The 17,034-nt window shown below is 38.5% G+C and overlaps 1 protein-coding gene across 1 annotated transcript in view; it reads right to left on the reverse strand.

Annotated features, from left to right (window-relative positions):
• The window catches only part of GRIK1 (glutamate ionotropic receptor kainate type subunit 1), a 425,923-nt gene that overhangs the window by 46,776 nt on the left and 362,113 nt on the right, over nt 1-17,034 (reverse strand). Inside the window, 4 exon segments of the mRNA XM_036849470.1 lie at nt 98-301; nt 2,092-2,205; nt 7,248-7,292; nt 9,631-9,738. Coding sequence (XP_036705365.1) covers nt 98-301; nt 2,092-2,205; nt 7,248-7,292; nt 9,631-9,738 — 471 coding nt within the window.

Below are 17,034 nucleotides of genomic sequence, written 5' to 3' on the forward strand. Positions count from 1 at the left end.
ACTCAACCATTTTTTTCTCTTTTCTTTTACTTCTCATTATGCATTTTTTTTTTTTTTACATTTAAGACCCCTATGTAGGAGATATAGTTTTGCTTACATGATCTATAAGTTCTTTGACCATTCCATTCCACTCTCCTTTGTCATTCTGAGCTCCATATTTGCCATCAGGGACAAGTTTAACATCATAAATGAAACCCAGGATGTTTGACAATTCCTTCAATAGATCCAGGCAATATCCTTCAAATCTGTCATTTCCATACAGCGGCTTATCAGATTTCCTGTACATCACATAGGGTTCTTCCTATATGAAACAAATCACATATGAAACCCTGTTATAATGAAAGGCAGAATTTACTTACACAAGCTCTATCAACAGCCAGAAGATATAAAATATTTGAAGATTATTTTTAAGATTTGAGAATACTAAAGAAAGTCACTTCCCCTTCTGCCTTTGCTAAACTCATCTTTTGTACATCCTCTACAAATATAGAACACTCCATATATTATTTCTCTCCCTCCTCTCTCTTTGATTGAGAGTTTTTCCCCTCCACTGCTGAGGGCAGAGCTGTGAGTGAATGGTGTCATAGAGACAATCATTTGTGAACTTTAGGTCTGGCAGAGAAGGCAGGGGACGATCTGATGTCTGGATATCTGGCATCCAGCTGTGCCCACACCCAAGCTTCTAGTGCTAGACCCACCCTCTCTCCTGGCTTTTATCTATGAGCTTCACCTACTTACAAAAGGGAAATCTAAATCAGCAAATATATTCTCTTTTTCTTCAAACTTCCTGTCTACTAAATACTCTGAATATTTTAATTTTCTCATTTCTCAGCTAAATTGCATCTCAATTTCACTATTCCCTTATTACTTACATATTTTTTCTTGGTTTCATTCAGGATATCTTATTCAAAGGCCATTTCAATGTCTTCTTTTATCATCGGTTCCACTTTCTTATTTGAATGCATCTTAGAGCTCACATCTGGTAAATTCTTTGTTTATATGCTTACGTGATAAATCCCCTATCCTATGAATAATGGACATTTCCTTAAGACTACATATCTATAATCTTATTAATTCTCATTTGACTAAATAAAAATGTATTTTATTTTATAAAATCATAATAGTTACTACATTACTGATCTGTCCTTTATGCTTAGGCTTATCCTCAAACAAACTGTTAGAAGTAGAATACTCTGTATTTCCATGAGAAGGTTGCAGAGAAAGTAGACACCAGAAAAACAAAACGGTTTTCATTTTGGATGAATAATTCTCCGAAGCTAACTGTTTCAGAAGTAAATTGGCCTGACATTATGGACTAAATCAAAACAGGAAGGTCCAAAAGTGAAGATTTTAGAGGTGGCCACTCCCTTTATTTCTTGGATTATGATAGAGCAAAGAGGGAGAACGAACAACTTGTGAGTGCACAGTTGCTAGATGGGGGCATGACAGGGGTTCCAACACAGAGTAGGAGGTACTTTTACCTGGGCTTTTGAAGAGCAGTTAATAAAGGGGCTATTTACAAAGGAATGAGCAAGACAAAGGGAAGCAACAGGGATGGTGGTGAGAATTGCAGTGGGATATAGACACCCAGGGACCAGCATAATTAGGAAGCTAGGGCTGAGGCAGAGAGGGAGGAAAGAGTGTTCCAGGAGTCCAGTGCAGTTAGTGTATGGAAGCAGGATCATTGACAGGATAGAAGCTATGGCTGTGAAAGACAGAGGTTCTGACAATACTGTTGGGAAACAGTGGAAGAAATCTCCTTGGGTCTCTTCCTCCACTTCCCTGGTCTTAGTCTCCCCTTGGTTGAAACCAACCAGTAGCCAGAGAGCAAGGGAGACCAGCTGGGTGGGGCTAGAGGGTGGAGCAAAAGAGAGCTGAGAATGGATTGGAGGTAGGAGATCTTCAGAACAATGTTGGAAGCTGATAATTCAATCTATTATAGGTACACACAAACATATGCTTCTAGTGTCCCAATTAAACATAGACATTTACAGAGAGAGTTGTTGGCATGAAAAGGATAGTTGAGGAATCCTTCAAGGTCTAGAGTAAGAGTCTGGATAAGATGCCCTGAATTCCACATGGTCAACTTACCAGAATTGTGGTGACGATGAGCGTTCGGTTGGCGAGTGAATCGGTGATATTATTGGACCTGTCTTTGTTGCCGTCCGTCATGTTAAGCCCACTGTTGGAATTCCAAATCCCAATCTACACAGAACACATTACATCAGAGGCTGCTGGCAGTCAGTGATGACATTTATGCTAAAGAGAGGTCCCTGGTACACCAGGAATAGGCACAAAAGCTCATAGTCTGGGAAGAGGACAACAGGGCATTACTGTGGAAGCTACTAAATGTGGGAAAACAAAACAATGGAAGGATGAGTGTGTAGATGGAACAGAAAATTTGTGCTATGTGGAGTGAAGTAGGGGGAGGTCCTTTTGTTTTTAATTTATTAAGTTCAATGTTCTGTTTTAAATTAAGAATTTTTAAATGAGTATTGGATTTTCTTCCAATATGTATTTGTTGAACAACTACTTATATGCCAGGGATTCTTCTAGGCATTGGAGGGCATAGCAGTGAACAAAAGAGATAAAAATTTCTGGTCTTGTGGAGCTTACATTTTATTGATACAAACCTTGTGTTACCAAAGTATTACCATCGATGCCTTTAAAATTTATAAGAAATGGGATGGAGGAGGCAAGATGGATAGTGGAGAGATCGGGCATCTAAAAGGGAAACGTAAATGGAAGAAAAAGTGTGGATGAGCAGCAAACTAAGTTCTAGGCCTATTTTACTGGAGGACCCAGTGCTGGGTCAGGGTGCCTCTTGTGGACACTAGTAGTACTCTGTTCGTACCTTCCTTGTACCTCTGTTCTGGACCTTATTCTGTTATTATCATCTGTTTACTTGTCTTGTTTGTTCACTTGACCATGAATGCCTTCAGTGAAGGTGTTCACTTTTATTGCTTATTGATCTTTCTATCTACCACAGAACCAATCATTGTGATTGGCAGTCAGTGAAGCCCATTGCTCTTTTAAGAAATAATAACCCAAATTTCCTCCAGTGGCCAAGTCATTCCTGGGTTATCAGACCCTGTAGAAGTATATTGATTTGTTTTGCCTCTGGGGGCAACCTATGAAAAGAGCCTCAGAGAATCGAGCTCTTTTTCTGAAGCCTTCTGTAGGCATTTACTGCCAGCCTAGTGAGATGGCATGCAAACCTGGTTGTGGTGTGATCTTGGACAAGACACTAAACTTTCTGAGCTTTTGTTCTCTAACTATAAAATACTTTATAAGGATGCTGAGAAGATCAAATGAGTAGATGCATGTGAAAGTGTTGGTATAAGAGCTGCACAAACATTAATGAAGGACATCTGAATGACTGCCCCAGTAATTTCTTTAAGCTTGTCCTGTTATGAAAGAACTTGGAATTGTTAGTGAATTTTTTTTTGAAATTTATAAGCTGATAAAGTAAAGGAGCTATGAAAAACTGGGTCAGTTTAGGAACACCAACACTTGGACATACTCTGGGATGGACAGGGTAGACCTATGCTTGATCTCTAAATATACTCTTCCAATGGGAGGACATTGGCTAGTTGGACAGAGTATGAGCTTTCCAGATAGACTCTTGTCCAGATTCTAATTTTGCAATTTACCAGCAATGTGACCATGGGCAAGTTAATTAACCCTGCTGTGGCTCAATTTCCTCACCAGCAAAATGGAGACATTAGAGCTTTCCTGATATTGAAATAAAATTTTACCTGTGGGAATGTTAGGCTTCTTTCCTTTTCTATTTATTTACTTTGATTTACTGCCTAAATGCAGCAGCTGAAAATTCATTTAGCTTGACAAGTATTCTTTTTAGAAATATAAATTCTTTGAGGAAGTTGCAAGTACTGTATCACACATTCACACATCGGTGTGAACTATTTCAGTTTCACTGTCTTCTTTCTATACTTAATTAGACCTAGTTGGTTGGTGACATAAGAGACAAGTCTAGATAAATGGGGGTTTGGGGTAGTTTTTGCATTTGAAAGTATTTCATTCTGTCTATAGAGAGGGTACTAGAGGTAGGATTAAGCTGTAGGATAACACCTTTAATAATCATTCAGTCTTTCCAAGATCAAGTGCGATGTTCATCACTTAGAATGCACGCAACACATGTCTGCGGATTAAAGAATCTTTTCTTTGTCTGGCTTTAAACCCAAGAAAAGGGGACATTTTTTTCTTTCCTCTCTTCTAACCTACTCTCACTTTTTGGGGAGCAGGGGCCCTCGCTTCCAGGAAATGTATCTCAGGCTAACCACAACTGGGAATCTATTGGTTTTCATCCAAAGCCATGCTTTAGGTTGTGAACAGTTGACTTCTAACTCTATGAAGACTGTGTTTAAATTGGGCCTTGGCTGTGCTTTTAATTAAAGCTTGACTTAGGCACTGGGGAGAATGGAACCTAATTTTTAATTAAGTATTGAAAGGTGGAGAAAATAACTCTGTTTTTAGCCAATTTGTTAAGTAATGAAATGTGTTCTCTGTAACTCTTATTTCTATTAATGTCAAGTGTTTAAAGGACCTATACTAATATTTGCAAATGGCAGTGTTGAATGGCCTTGCAACATCACTCCCTTTTAAAATACAAACTCGAAATCGTAGACAAATACACCCCACAGCTTAACATCTGGCTTTTTTTCTTTTATTAACCTCACTAAAAGTGTGGAAGGTCAGATATCATTGCTGATGTAGTTCTAATCAAATGAGTCCCAAAGTCCCATTCAGTGTAAACTTTCCTCCATAAAATAAGAAAAAGGAGATTATTTTTTCCCACTATCTGTGTAACAGAAGTTTCCTCAAATCTAGACTAAAAGAGTTTCAAAATATAGTAACGATCAGGCTATTCCTGGGAAGTGGACAGTTTGGAGTTTGGAGTACATATGGAATTTGAATGACCTCAGCCTTCTATTTTCAAACCTTTTAATCAGCAAAGCAGTAGAGTGCGTGTGTGTGTGAGAGTGCGTGTGTGTGTGTTTGTGCGTGTGTGCATGCGTGTGTGTGTCTTTTAAACCTAAGTTGTCCACTGACTTTACCTGTTAATTGAAGTAAATGAACACGTGAATGAACGTCTCTTTCTGAAAAAGCAAGATCCCATGATTCATGTGTATTGCGGGGAGGGACACAGTTACCCAGATGCCAGGGTGTTTAGCATTTCAGTCCTGTTCTCCGACCTTGGAGGAGGGCTTCCAGGAAGCAGAACCTCAGTTTTCAAACTGTAGCAAAAGCAGTCAGCAGCAATTCACCAGTGAGAAGTAGTGGACGGTGGACCAATTATTTGTGGGGAGGAACACTCAAAAGCTAAATTGTCTGGCTCTGCCTTCTTTCACTTTGTAAACTGGCATGAGGGAGCAGCCATTTATTATCTCAGACAACAGAGGGAAGCATTTGAAAATGAGTGCCCAAATGCCATTAAGCAAACTTTTTTAAAAGAGGTAATGCAACAAAAAGATGCTCAGAGAGTGACTAACATCTATCTCCCAAACCTGGTATGTGATTCACATCAACTCAAAATCCAAAATTGCGGAATGAAATAATCGAGCATCTAGGGGAAGAAAAAAGTATATCTGTTTCTTATATCATGAGCTTTATGAACACATATTTTTAGTGATGGGTTGTGTAAAGACTGCCGTATCCGTCTTTTGGAAAGAATTTCAGGCAGACTATTCTCTACTGAAAAACGTCAGAGTGCAGAGAAGAGCTTTTGGAATTTGAAGGCAATGGGGGTGAATCTTCCTCTTGTAAGATGGAGTCTTGTAGGGAAAGGCCAATGTGTTTTTTTGGGTCTCAATAGGTCTCATGTGCTAGCACTCAGGTTACTGTAAATTGTTGATGAGCAGGCATAACACAAAACAGCACACCACAGTGTATACAACTTGCAAAGTGGGCAACGATAGGTCAGCAGGAAGGAAGAGGCACAGCGGCATGGAGGAAGGAGGAAAGCCAAGAAGTGCAACCCTGGGAAGTGGGGGTGATTATTGCAGTTTAGTGACCAATAAAGGACATTCCCCTCCTCTGAGTAAAATTTCAGGGCTTGGATTTCATTCCCTAGGATATTTGGTTTGAATTAATTCAACATTGCATAAAGTGCCTGGAGTCTCAAGCTGGATTAGTGTAATAAGCTTCTTTCTGGGTGTCAGTTAGGTTCATCTACTTATTAGCAGAGAAGAGATGGGATTGCCTTCCCTGTGCCTTTGGTAGCCTGATTCACTGAAGATTAAAACAAGGTTATTAAACCTGTGCTTTTTTAAACTTAAAAGCAGGACATTTTGGAGCCCATCTGAGTACTACCAAAAGGGAGACAAGGTTTTTGACTGCAGGGAGAAACTGTTTACACTTTCTGTGACTTAACTAATAATTCCAAAGATGAAAGTGAACCTGACAAAACTGTTCAAGTTGAACAGTAATTTAAGGTCCATTTGTCAATCAACAAATAGTTTAGCAAGTGGTTTTAGAGAGAGAGAGAATGAAAGACAATGTTTGCATATCACTGGGACACTTTCCTGATCCGAATGTTTGTAATGTCTAACATTTGCTTCTATAATAAATCTGTGCACATTCTTTGACAACATGATACTAGGTGTTATGATTTGCAAGATAATCTCATTTCCCTTTCAAAACCTCTAATGTTTTTGTCCTCTGGAAACTAAAACAAATTGCAAAACAATATGCATTGACAAATTTTGCTTTACTGCATAAAAAAAGATAGTATGTAAGAAAAGGGAATTTCTAAAAATGGCTCATATTTTGTGGTGGTGACTCTGAAGGAGATGTCCCAGCCCTTCTGAGCCTTAGCCTATCTGACTAGTCTGATGGATCAAATCTATTGTTTTTATGCCCCTTAGGGAAAAATATTTAGTGATTCAAGAAAGAATATCAATGGCCCAGTGTCTGCTTCTGTTTCAGTTACCTGCTTTCAGTCCTAACACGGACTGAGTCTACCCAGGAGAAACAAAAATAATCTAGGGGGAAATATTTAATCCATCATTATTTAATCCATGTCAAGCCTGTTTCCATTCACAGGCAATGTTGTTGAGAGACAACATATTCAATCATCCCCATTCTCCCTTTATATGTAATATCACCTCTAAACTGCAATTGGAGAGCTACTGGTCTAGGAAAGCTGGAAGGATGCAGGTTTTTCCTTTGGTATTCCGCTCCCCCCCCCCCCCCAGATTTCCTGCAGTTTTTGTCCGTGAACAAACCTTCTTCCACACTTTATATAAGTGTTTAGACACTTCGCCAGCAACCTTGGTTTTCGGAGGGAAAGATAAAAATAGCACTTAATTAAAATGGAGCATGGAAGCCAAAAGGTATCATGGTGTGTAAGTGTTCACAGCATTACATTTCCCACCCATTATTGGGAATCTTGCATCTTAATTCAATATAAAGCCTGAGAATAGGTACAGTAAAGAGATGAACCAAGTACTGGGTCCCACAGAAGTTACTTCTACTAGGTGGTGCAACCTGATTTTCACTTTTCCTTTTGCACACCAAAAAAATGTCTTAAAGTTCTTTTGAATATGCACATCTATGCTGCAGAGTTAAAAGGTCTTCATCATTCCTTAAGAAGACATGTTAAAGACATTTATAACCAGATTAGTCAATCGACCAACACACACACACACACACACACACACACACACACACACACACACATTATTCCTTAGTGAGAAGAAGGTGTACGTAATGACTTATTCTTTGATTAGGGGCTTCTGCGTATTAGAAACTTGAGTGAAACTGAGAAAATAGGCTTTTTCTAACAACTTTCCCTATGGACCCTGCAAAAGGCTGACATGAAAAGATTGGCCATTTCCTCCATTGACGCCTGAGAAGGATAGGTTGGCTTCCCCCATTGCTTTAAGGTTCAATCAGCCTTCTCAGGAATTGAGCCCAAGTCACCTGAAGAAAGAAATGTTATTGCAAACAATGAAGAGATAAAGAAACAAATTGAGAAAACACTTTCATCTAATTCGATTTTGCCTTTGTTGGAAAAACACCAATAGAATGTGCATAATATTGACGTGTATAAATAGCTGCAAAAACATAACAATAGCTTGATCTATTTCATCACACATCTGAGCCAAAAAGATGTTTCTTTAACAGCTTTTCTTCCCTCTTCAGTTCTGTACATTAAATGGAGTGGAGAAGGAGAGAGAAGCATGTATAGAGAAGCAGACGTTTTCTTTAAAAAAAACCATTATAGGCTTTTAGTCCATAACAATATTATTTTCTTTCCTTGTGTTCCCTGTAGCCCAAATTCCACATCCAGTATGGAGGCTAGGTTGATGGCTTGTGCTCTGTCAGAGCATGTTAACCTAACAGACGAGGAAATCAGAGTGAAGAAGCCTGAGAGAGAGAGAGACAGAGAGACAGAGAGACAGAGAGAGGAAGAGAGAGGAAGAGAGAGGCAGAGAGACAGAGACAGAGAGAGAGAGAGGAAGAGAGGAGATGAAGAGAGAGGGCATTTTTAAAAGGGGAAACCTGCGTGACTAGTGTGAACTCTCAAAGCTGTGAACTAATTATTTTCCGCAGACATTTCAGCACTGGTGGTCACCTTTTACATTCAGCCTAATTAATCTTTGTTTATTTTAATTAAGCTATTTGGGGGTGAGGCATATTTAGGACCTTAAAAAAAATGTGTCTCAGTTAACAAAAGCAACAAAACAGAAATAGAAACCTTATCTCATTTTAAAAATCAACCGAAATATTTCAACTAAGTAAAATTGATTGTTCCCAAATCCATTCTTTTACGTTAAGCTTTTTGTCCCCTACAGTGAAAAAAATGTTGGCTTATAGAGTTTTGGTGTTCAGGCAGTTGTTTTGGGGGCTTCAAAATCTTTTTTTTTAAGGTTCTAAAGGGCAAAGTCTTCACACTATAAGTGTTAATTATCCCAATGCATAGTTGTGAATACTAAAATTGGTGTAATAAAGAGGAGGCAAATTATTTTTTTATTATTATTATTAATCAAATAGCTTACATTTGCATTGCTCTAAATAGTAACAAGAATGGAACTCAGATCATTGAGAGGTTGAGAATTACAACTAAATAAGACTAAAATCAGAACTCAACATTAAAATACATTTTTTTGGCATATTTCCTCCTAAAATTAGGGATGCAAAGTTAGTTTGCTTCAGTAAGCTTTTTCTATCCTACTTTATTTTGTCCCTCTGTCACCAGTCTCAAAATGGAGTAAAATTAAAATTCATTTCTAAGTAACCCTTGGATGCCATTCCAAATATAAATCATTGACAGCTTCTGATTTCCCAAGTCTAAACTCAAATTCTTAAAACCTTTGAGAAATGAGGCTAATGACATCCACCCCTAAGGTTATATATATGTAATAATATAATGATGCTTGTATATAAACCAAGCACTATATAACCATTAGCATTGCTATTAATAGCACACACAATTTAACAATCTAGCACATCAACATCGATCTGCATATCAGGGAGAGAGATCTAGAAAACTGGACGTAAATGAACTTGCTGAATCACTTTATCATTCCCCTACTTGTTTGTGCAAGTAAAAATGCATGAGCAATGCTTTTTTTTAATTTTCAAATTTATTATTGAGGAGGTTACCTTTTCAGTTCCTTCCTCTTTGAGACTAATAATGTCCAGATCAAAATCCTTCCTCAAGCCATCGGTTTTATTGAAGGTGATACGCCCAGTCAAGCCATCCCACTGAGCCTATGAACAAAAGGAATGTGGCATTACTGTTTAACACTTATCATAAGCCTAACACCATTAAAACTGTAATACCTCAAATTCATCACAGTATCCAATTATTCGGCTTCATCATGGTGTTATAAACCATTGTGTTGGTTCAGTAACTTGATACCAGAACACTTCACTGTTTTATTAACACTCATTTATTTCGTCAGTTCTAACGTTTTAACATCAGTCAAATCTGTAATAGTGGCACTTTAAATGGGGAGTTTGGAAAGAATGACTGTAAAATGGTCTGCACATGGAGTAAACAAAATCTGGGAAGTCATAATATTCAGCTTTCCAAGGTCAGTCCAAGTACTTTTCAAGGTACTTCTCAAAGGAAGTAACTCCCTTTTTTTCTATGTGAAAAGGATATAATCCAGTGATGTATTATCAAATTTTTAGTGTGTTTGTGATTTAGTCTTTCCAGTGTCATTTGGGTATTATATTACTTTCCTGTGGCTGATGTAGCAAATTATTACAAGCTGGTGGCTTAAAACAACAGAAAGTTATTCTCTCACAATTCTGGAGGCCAGAAGCAGAAGTCCAAAATCATTATCACTGAGTGAAACCAAAGTGCCAGCGGGGCCATGTTCCCTCTGGGGGCCCAAGGGAGACTCAGTTCCTTGCCTCTTCCTGCTTCTGGTAGCTGCCAGCAATCCTTGTCTTGTGGTTGCATCACTCCAATCTCTGCCTCTGTGGTCACTTTGCCTTCTCCTCTTCTTCTTCTGTGTAATCTCCTCTACTTCTCTCTTATAAAGACAGTTGTGATTGCATTTAGGGCCTATGCAAATAATCCAGGATAATCTCCCCATCTCAAAAATCCTTCATTTGGAGTGACATCAGCAAGACGGTGAAATAGAATTTTCCTGGCTTCCCTCCTCCTCACAAGGTGAAAATTAACTACTATTCAAGGACAAGACACTACTGAGAGAATCCTAGAACATGGGGGTGAGGTTGAAGCACCACCCCCTGCCCCCGCCCCCGCACCACAGAGACCAAGAGAAACTGCATTAGAAGGTAAGAGAAGTGGCTACAGGTTGACTGCATTGCTCCTTTCCCAGGCCAGCACGGCAACACACAGAGAGGTCTCCCCTGAGCCTCTGGTTCCTCCAGGGGGAAAAGAGAACCCAGAGGAAAACCAGCTCTCCCAGCGTTGTGGGTAACATTGCAGGAGCCCCTACTCTGATCTCGCACCTCAGGGATTGCTGGGGAATCTGTGGGGCTGGACCACTGGAAATCTGACTGTGATGGAGATGCGGGGAGGTGCTCGCAGTGACCACCGCACAGATCTTGGCAGACCAAGTTCATTCCTGCAGTGCCCAAGTAGTAATCCCAACCAGAGGCTTTCCTTATCTGAAGAATCTAGTTGGAGGTACATTCTGACCAGAGAACTAGGTAGGGTATAGATCTACTTGATTCAGATCCTCAAATGAGGAGTTTTGCCAGCTTTGGAGCCTGGTTTGCCCACATCCAGGCAAGGAGCTGAATCACAGCCTCACCTGCTGTGAAGATTGTCTTGTGGCCCCATCTGACCAGAAGGGCTGGAGACAATTCCAGGAAGCTATGTGATCCAGTGGCACACGAACCAAGAGGTGAGCAGAGCCAAGAGTTTGCAGAACAAAGCCAGTGACCCTGTTCAGTTAGGGGACTTGTAATGTAAGTCAGCTTCAGTTAAGACAACAAACAGCTTTACTGGATTTAGAGTTGCTTGACCTGCTGTGCCTGGACAAGGAATCTAATTCATAGCTCTTCTCATTGCTGAATACAGCCTTCATCTTGTCTGGCCAGGGAACCGAACTGGAGCACACAGTAATAGCCCATCCAACAGCCTTATGTACAGTGGTACTGGAACAGAAAGCAGAGCTTATGGCTTTCCCAGTCTGCAGAGCAAAACTGGTGGCCTCACCTGACCAAGGAATCAGTGCATACTCTTTGAATCCCCAAATAATGAGGGGGAACCCAGGCCCTGGGTCTTATCGTGCTGTCCTGCCAGGGCAAGGAAGCTAATTTGTAGCCCCATCTACTACTGTATGTAGTACCTAGTCCCAACGTTCTAGTAAGCCTTACCAGAGAATCCAGGCAACCATGGAGCCCATCCTGTAGCCTTACTTGGGTAGGAAACCAAGCCAGCAGTCCCATCCAACTGTTCCCAGACAGTGCCACAATCCTCATCCTTGTCCTTAGAGCATGAACTGTTGCTTTGCCTCAGAGTAGACCATAATAGCAGGCCCCATCTGCCCAAGGACCTTACCAGCAGACACACCCAGAAATTTAAACTAAGCTGACTGGTCAAAAACTGTCTTTGCCAAAGCAAACTTGTAAAGTCTGGAAGAAGAACCCAAATACCCAAATGTGCAGATGCCAATGTAAGGAATCAAGGATCACAAAAAATCAGGTCAATATGACACCACCAAAGAAAACAAATAAAGCTCCAATAACTAAAAAATGGGGATCTGTGAACTGTCAGACAAAGAATTCAGAATAATCCTCTTAAGCAAGTTTAGTAAACTACAAGAAAACACGAACAGACACTAAACGAAATTAGGAGAACAATGCATGAACAAAATGAGAAATATGATAAGGAAATAGCAACTATCAAAAAAAAAAGAACAAACCCAAACAAAACAAAAAACCAAACAGAAATCCTAGAGTTGAAAAATGCAATAACTGAACTGAAGAATTCAGTAGTTTCATAAGTAGACTTGACCATGCAGAAGAAGGAAGGTCTGCAAGATAGGACAGTCAAAATTACCCAGTCAGAGGAGCAAAAAGAATTTTTAAAAAGTGAAGAAATCCTATGGGCATTATGGGACACAGTGAAAAGAAACAATATTTGCATTATGGGAATCCCAGAAGGAAAGGAGAAAGAGAAAGGGACAGAAAGTATATTTAAAGCAATAATGGCTGAAAACTTCCTGAACCTGGGGAGAAAAATGGACATCCAGATCTATGAGGCCCAAAAGACTCCAAATAGGTTGAATCCAAATAGGACTCATTATAATTAAACTGTCAAAAGTCAGAAAAAAAGGATTTTTTTTTATGAGAGAGAATGTTTTATTTTATAGATACATAACTATGGAATATATATAGTTTTTTATATATATATATATATGTCTGTATATATATTATAGTATATATATAAAATATGGTTATACACACACATACATTCAAGACAATAAATTTAGTGGTTCTGATAACATAAAGCACAAAGATTTAAAATAATATTTGAATAATTACAAAAGTTTTCATACCAAACACAGTGCAGATCACTTATGGAAACACTTTCTAAGAACACTCATTTTTACTGATTCAATCTTTTCAAACATGATCTCAACCAATACAAAGAACTTAATAATGATGTATATAAATCACTATAAATGTACTCTAATTTGATCAATAAGGCTGTCAATTCAAAAAAATAACAATATTCATTTTCTTCCTCCTGGAAACAGGATTCTCTTCAGAATGGTTTATTATTTGTTGGTAACTTTCATTATCTTATGTTTAAGTTATACTTAAGAATTAAATAACTATATTGAATTTGTATTTTTCATTTTTTATTGAAGTATAGCTGATTTACAATATTATACCAGTTTCTGGTGTACAACGATTCAGTATTTTTATAGATTACACTTCATTTAAAGTAACATCAAAACAATGGCTATATTTCCCTGTGCTGTACAATATATCCTTGCTGCTTATCTATTTTATACATAGTAGTTTATATCTCTTAATCCCATACCCCTATTGTACCCCTTCTCCCTTCCCTTTCCCCACTGGTAACCACTAGTTTGTTCTTTATATCTGTGAGTCTCTTTCTGTTTTGTTATATACATTATTTGTTTTATTTTTTAGATTCCACGTATAAGTGATAATGTAGAGTATTTTTATTTCTCTGCCTGACTTATTTCACTAAGCATAACACCCTCTAGATCCATTCATGTTATTGCAAATGGCAGGATTTCATTCTTTCTTATGTCTGAGTAATATTCTTTATCCATCCATCTGTTGATGGACAGTTATGTTGTTTCTATATCTTGGCTACTGTAAATAATGCTGCTATGAATATTGGCATGCATGTATCTTTTCAAATTAGTGTTTTTCTTTTCAAAGAATTTTAAGAACAACAAGAGAAAGAGAGAAGTTACACACAAGGGAAACCCTGTAAGACTATTGGTGGATTTCTCAGGAGAAACTTTTCAGGCCAAGAGAAAATGAGATGAAATATTCAAAATATTAAAAGAAAATAACTGTCAACCAAGAATTCTATTCCTGGTGAAGTTGTCCCTCAGAAACAAGGGAGGAATAAAGACTTTCCTGAGCAAACAAAATCTGAGGAAGTTCATTACCACTAGAACTGCCTTACAAGAAATGCTAAAGGGAGTTCTTTCAGTCGAGAAAAAAGAATGCTAAATATCATAACAACATAAAAAGGTGGATGTTAGCTGAATCTACTGTGGTAATCAGTTCATAAGATCTGTAAATCGAACCATCATGCTCTTCTCCTTAAACTTATACAGTGATGTATGACAATTATTTCTCAAAAAACGGGGGGAAAAATATATATGAGAGAGGTGATCTCTCTCAGCCATGTGAGGACACAGCAAGAAGGCAGCCATCTGCAAACCAGAAAGAGAGCCCTCACCAAGAACCCAACATTTCTGGCACCCTGATCTTAGACTTCCAGCATCCAAAACTGTGAGAAATAAATGTATGTTGTTTAAAGAAAATGTCCATCGACAGATGAATGGATAAAAAGATCTGGTACATATATACAATGGAATATTACTCAGCCATAAAAAGGAACAAAATTGGGTCATTTTTAGAGATGTGGATGGACCTAGAGACTGTCACACAGAGTGAAGTAAGAAAGAGAAAACCAAATATTGTATATTAATGCATATATGTGGAATCTAGAAAAATTGTACAGATGAATCTATTTGCAGGGCAGGAATAGAGACACAGACATAGAGAATGGATGTGTGGACAGAGGGAGGGAGTGGGATGAATTGGGAGATTGGGACTGATGTATGTGCACTGTCATGTGTAAAACAGATAGCTAGTGGGAACCTGCTGTGTAGTGCAGGGAGCTCACCTGGTGCTCTGTGGTGACCTAGATGGGTGGGATTTGTGGGGGTAGTGGTGGTGGGAAGGAGGTCCAAGAGGGAAGGGATATATGTATACATATAGCTGATTCACTTTGTTGTACAGTAGAAACTAACACAACATTGTAAAGCAACTATACTCCAATTAAAAAAAAAAAGAAAAAAGAAAAATCCTTCATTTAATCATATATGCAATCTTTTTGTTGTTGTTGTTGTTATATAAGGTAACAATTGCAAATTCCAGAGATTGGGGCATGTATATCTTTGGGGGGGACCACTGTTCAGCCTACCACATGTATCAACATCATTTGAGGAACTAAAAATCACAGTAGTCTGCCCTTCACAGAACTGACATTGGAGATCTTTGGTAGTTTCATTAAATAAAAAATAGTGGCCCCAGAGGGTCTTGAGCTTCAATCATTAGGCGATTCTTGGTAAGCTTGCCTATTTGAGTTGACTTACAAATGAGGATAAAAGACAACTCAGTCCTTTGTTTACACTTAGCTATTTTCCCTCTCCTGACTTTACCAAATTCATCAGATATGTGTAAGATGTGAAAAAGATCCTGAGAGTTACACTATATCCACAGTGTTCACACCATGTGTGTATGTTGAATATATTTACCCATTTGCCCAAGAGGCAGAAGCAATGCAGTGGAAAGAGTATGAGTTTATCACAGAGCTGCTTTTAAATCTCTGAAGTATGACTTCAGGAAGATTATTTAACCTGAATCTGGTTTATCTCAGATTTCAGTGTTTATCCATGCAGGGTTTTTGAGAGATTTAAATGGCACTTAACACAATTCTTAACACATTGAATACATTTAAAAGTTTAACAGTGATTATTTTTATAAATATCTCTTATTTTCCTTCCCCACATTCATAACTCTAGAATTTGACTTTTATTACCTCCAATGTCAGTACTCATATGTGTAGTTTTTTCTGGTCTCTTCTGTATTTCATTTTACAAAGCAATATCAGATTCATTGTCCTGAAGTGTAATTTCATATTCATGCAATTCCCATCAACACATAAAGTACATACTGAATTTATGTCACCTATAAATGAGTCTAAATCTTGACTTTACATTTGCAGTTGTGATGGTTAATTTTATGTGTCAACTTGACTGGGTCATGGGATGCTCAGTTTTCTGGTTAAGCATTATTTCCAGGTGTGTCTGTGAGGGTGTTTCCATTTGAATCAATAAAGCAATTGCCCTCTCCAATGTGAGTGTGCATTATCTAATGCAATGAGGGCCTGACTAAAACAAGGAACAAAGAGGCAGAGGAAGGGAAACTTTGCTTTCTCTGCCTGACTGCTAAGACTGGGACTTATACCATTGGTGCTCCTGGATCTCATCTTCCTGGTGCCAGGAAGTATCTGGGAACACCTAGTGGTTTATAGTTTAGTAGGAATAAGCACATTAATGTATTTCAATGAAGCACCCAAGTGTGAGGATAAAAATTCGCACATAGTAACTAAAGAAAGAACTATGGATCGTACTTATCCCAACCGCAAGGAAAAAAGGAGAGCCAGTGACATGTTCCTGGAGGAAAGAATGCCTGAACTCTCAAAGGATGAGAAGTTAGTTGACCAAGCAAAGACTCACAGACTGAGTAAAAGCATGAAACACAAAATAAATTATGTTTGCCATGGATCCATCATGTGAGATATGGAATGATGAGAAATGAGCCTGAGAAGGAGAGTAGGTTTCTGTTCCTAATGGTGCTGTGAATCATACTAATGTGCTTGGACTTTGCTCTATAGACATTTGGGGATCATTGGAGTGTTTCAAGCCTAGGAGTGTCATGGGCAGGTGTGTATTACAGGGAGATCATTTTGTCAAAATTGAGGAGGATGACTCAGAGAAAGTCAAGATTGTAAGCAGAAGGTTGGTTGGCAGGTAGTTCTCATAGAACAACATTTATGGAAATGTATTCTCATGTCTATGTATGAACAGAGGGACAGCATAGTTCCTTCATTTTCCTGTCCCAACAACTTGTACACCATTAAGTATTCATAGAATGAGTTCCACAGCAGGATGGACAGAGTTTCTTGATGAAAGCATTGCTATTAAAGTTCCCACATAAAGAATATGTTATGGAACCAACTTGTCAGGAACCAACACAATTAGCACAAAACTATTGTCTAACTACCATTCAGAAGGA

Source organism: Balaenoptera musculus, chromosome 4, assembly GCF_009873245.2.
Source record: "Balaenoptera musculus isolate JJ_BM4_2016_0621 chromosome 4, mBalMus1.pri.v3, whole genome shotgun sequence".
Taxonomy (NCBI): Eukaryota; Metazoa; Chordata; class Mammalia; order Artiodactyla; family Balaenopteridae; genus Balaenoptera; species Balaenoptera musculus.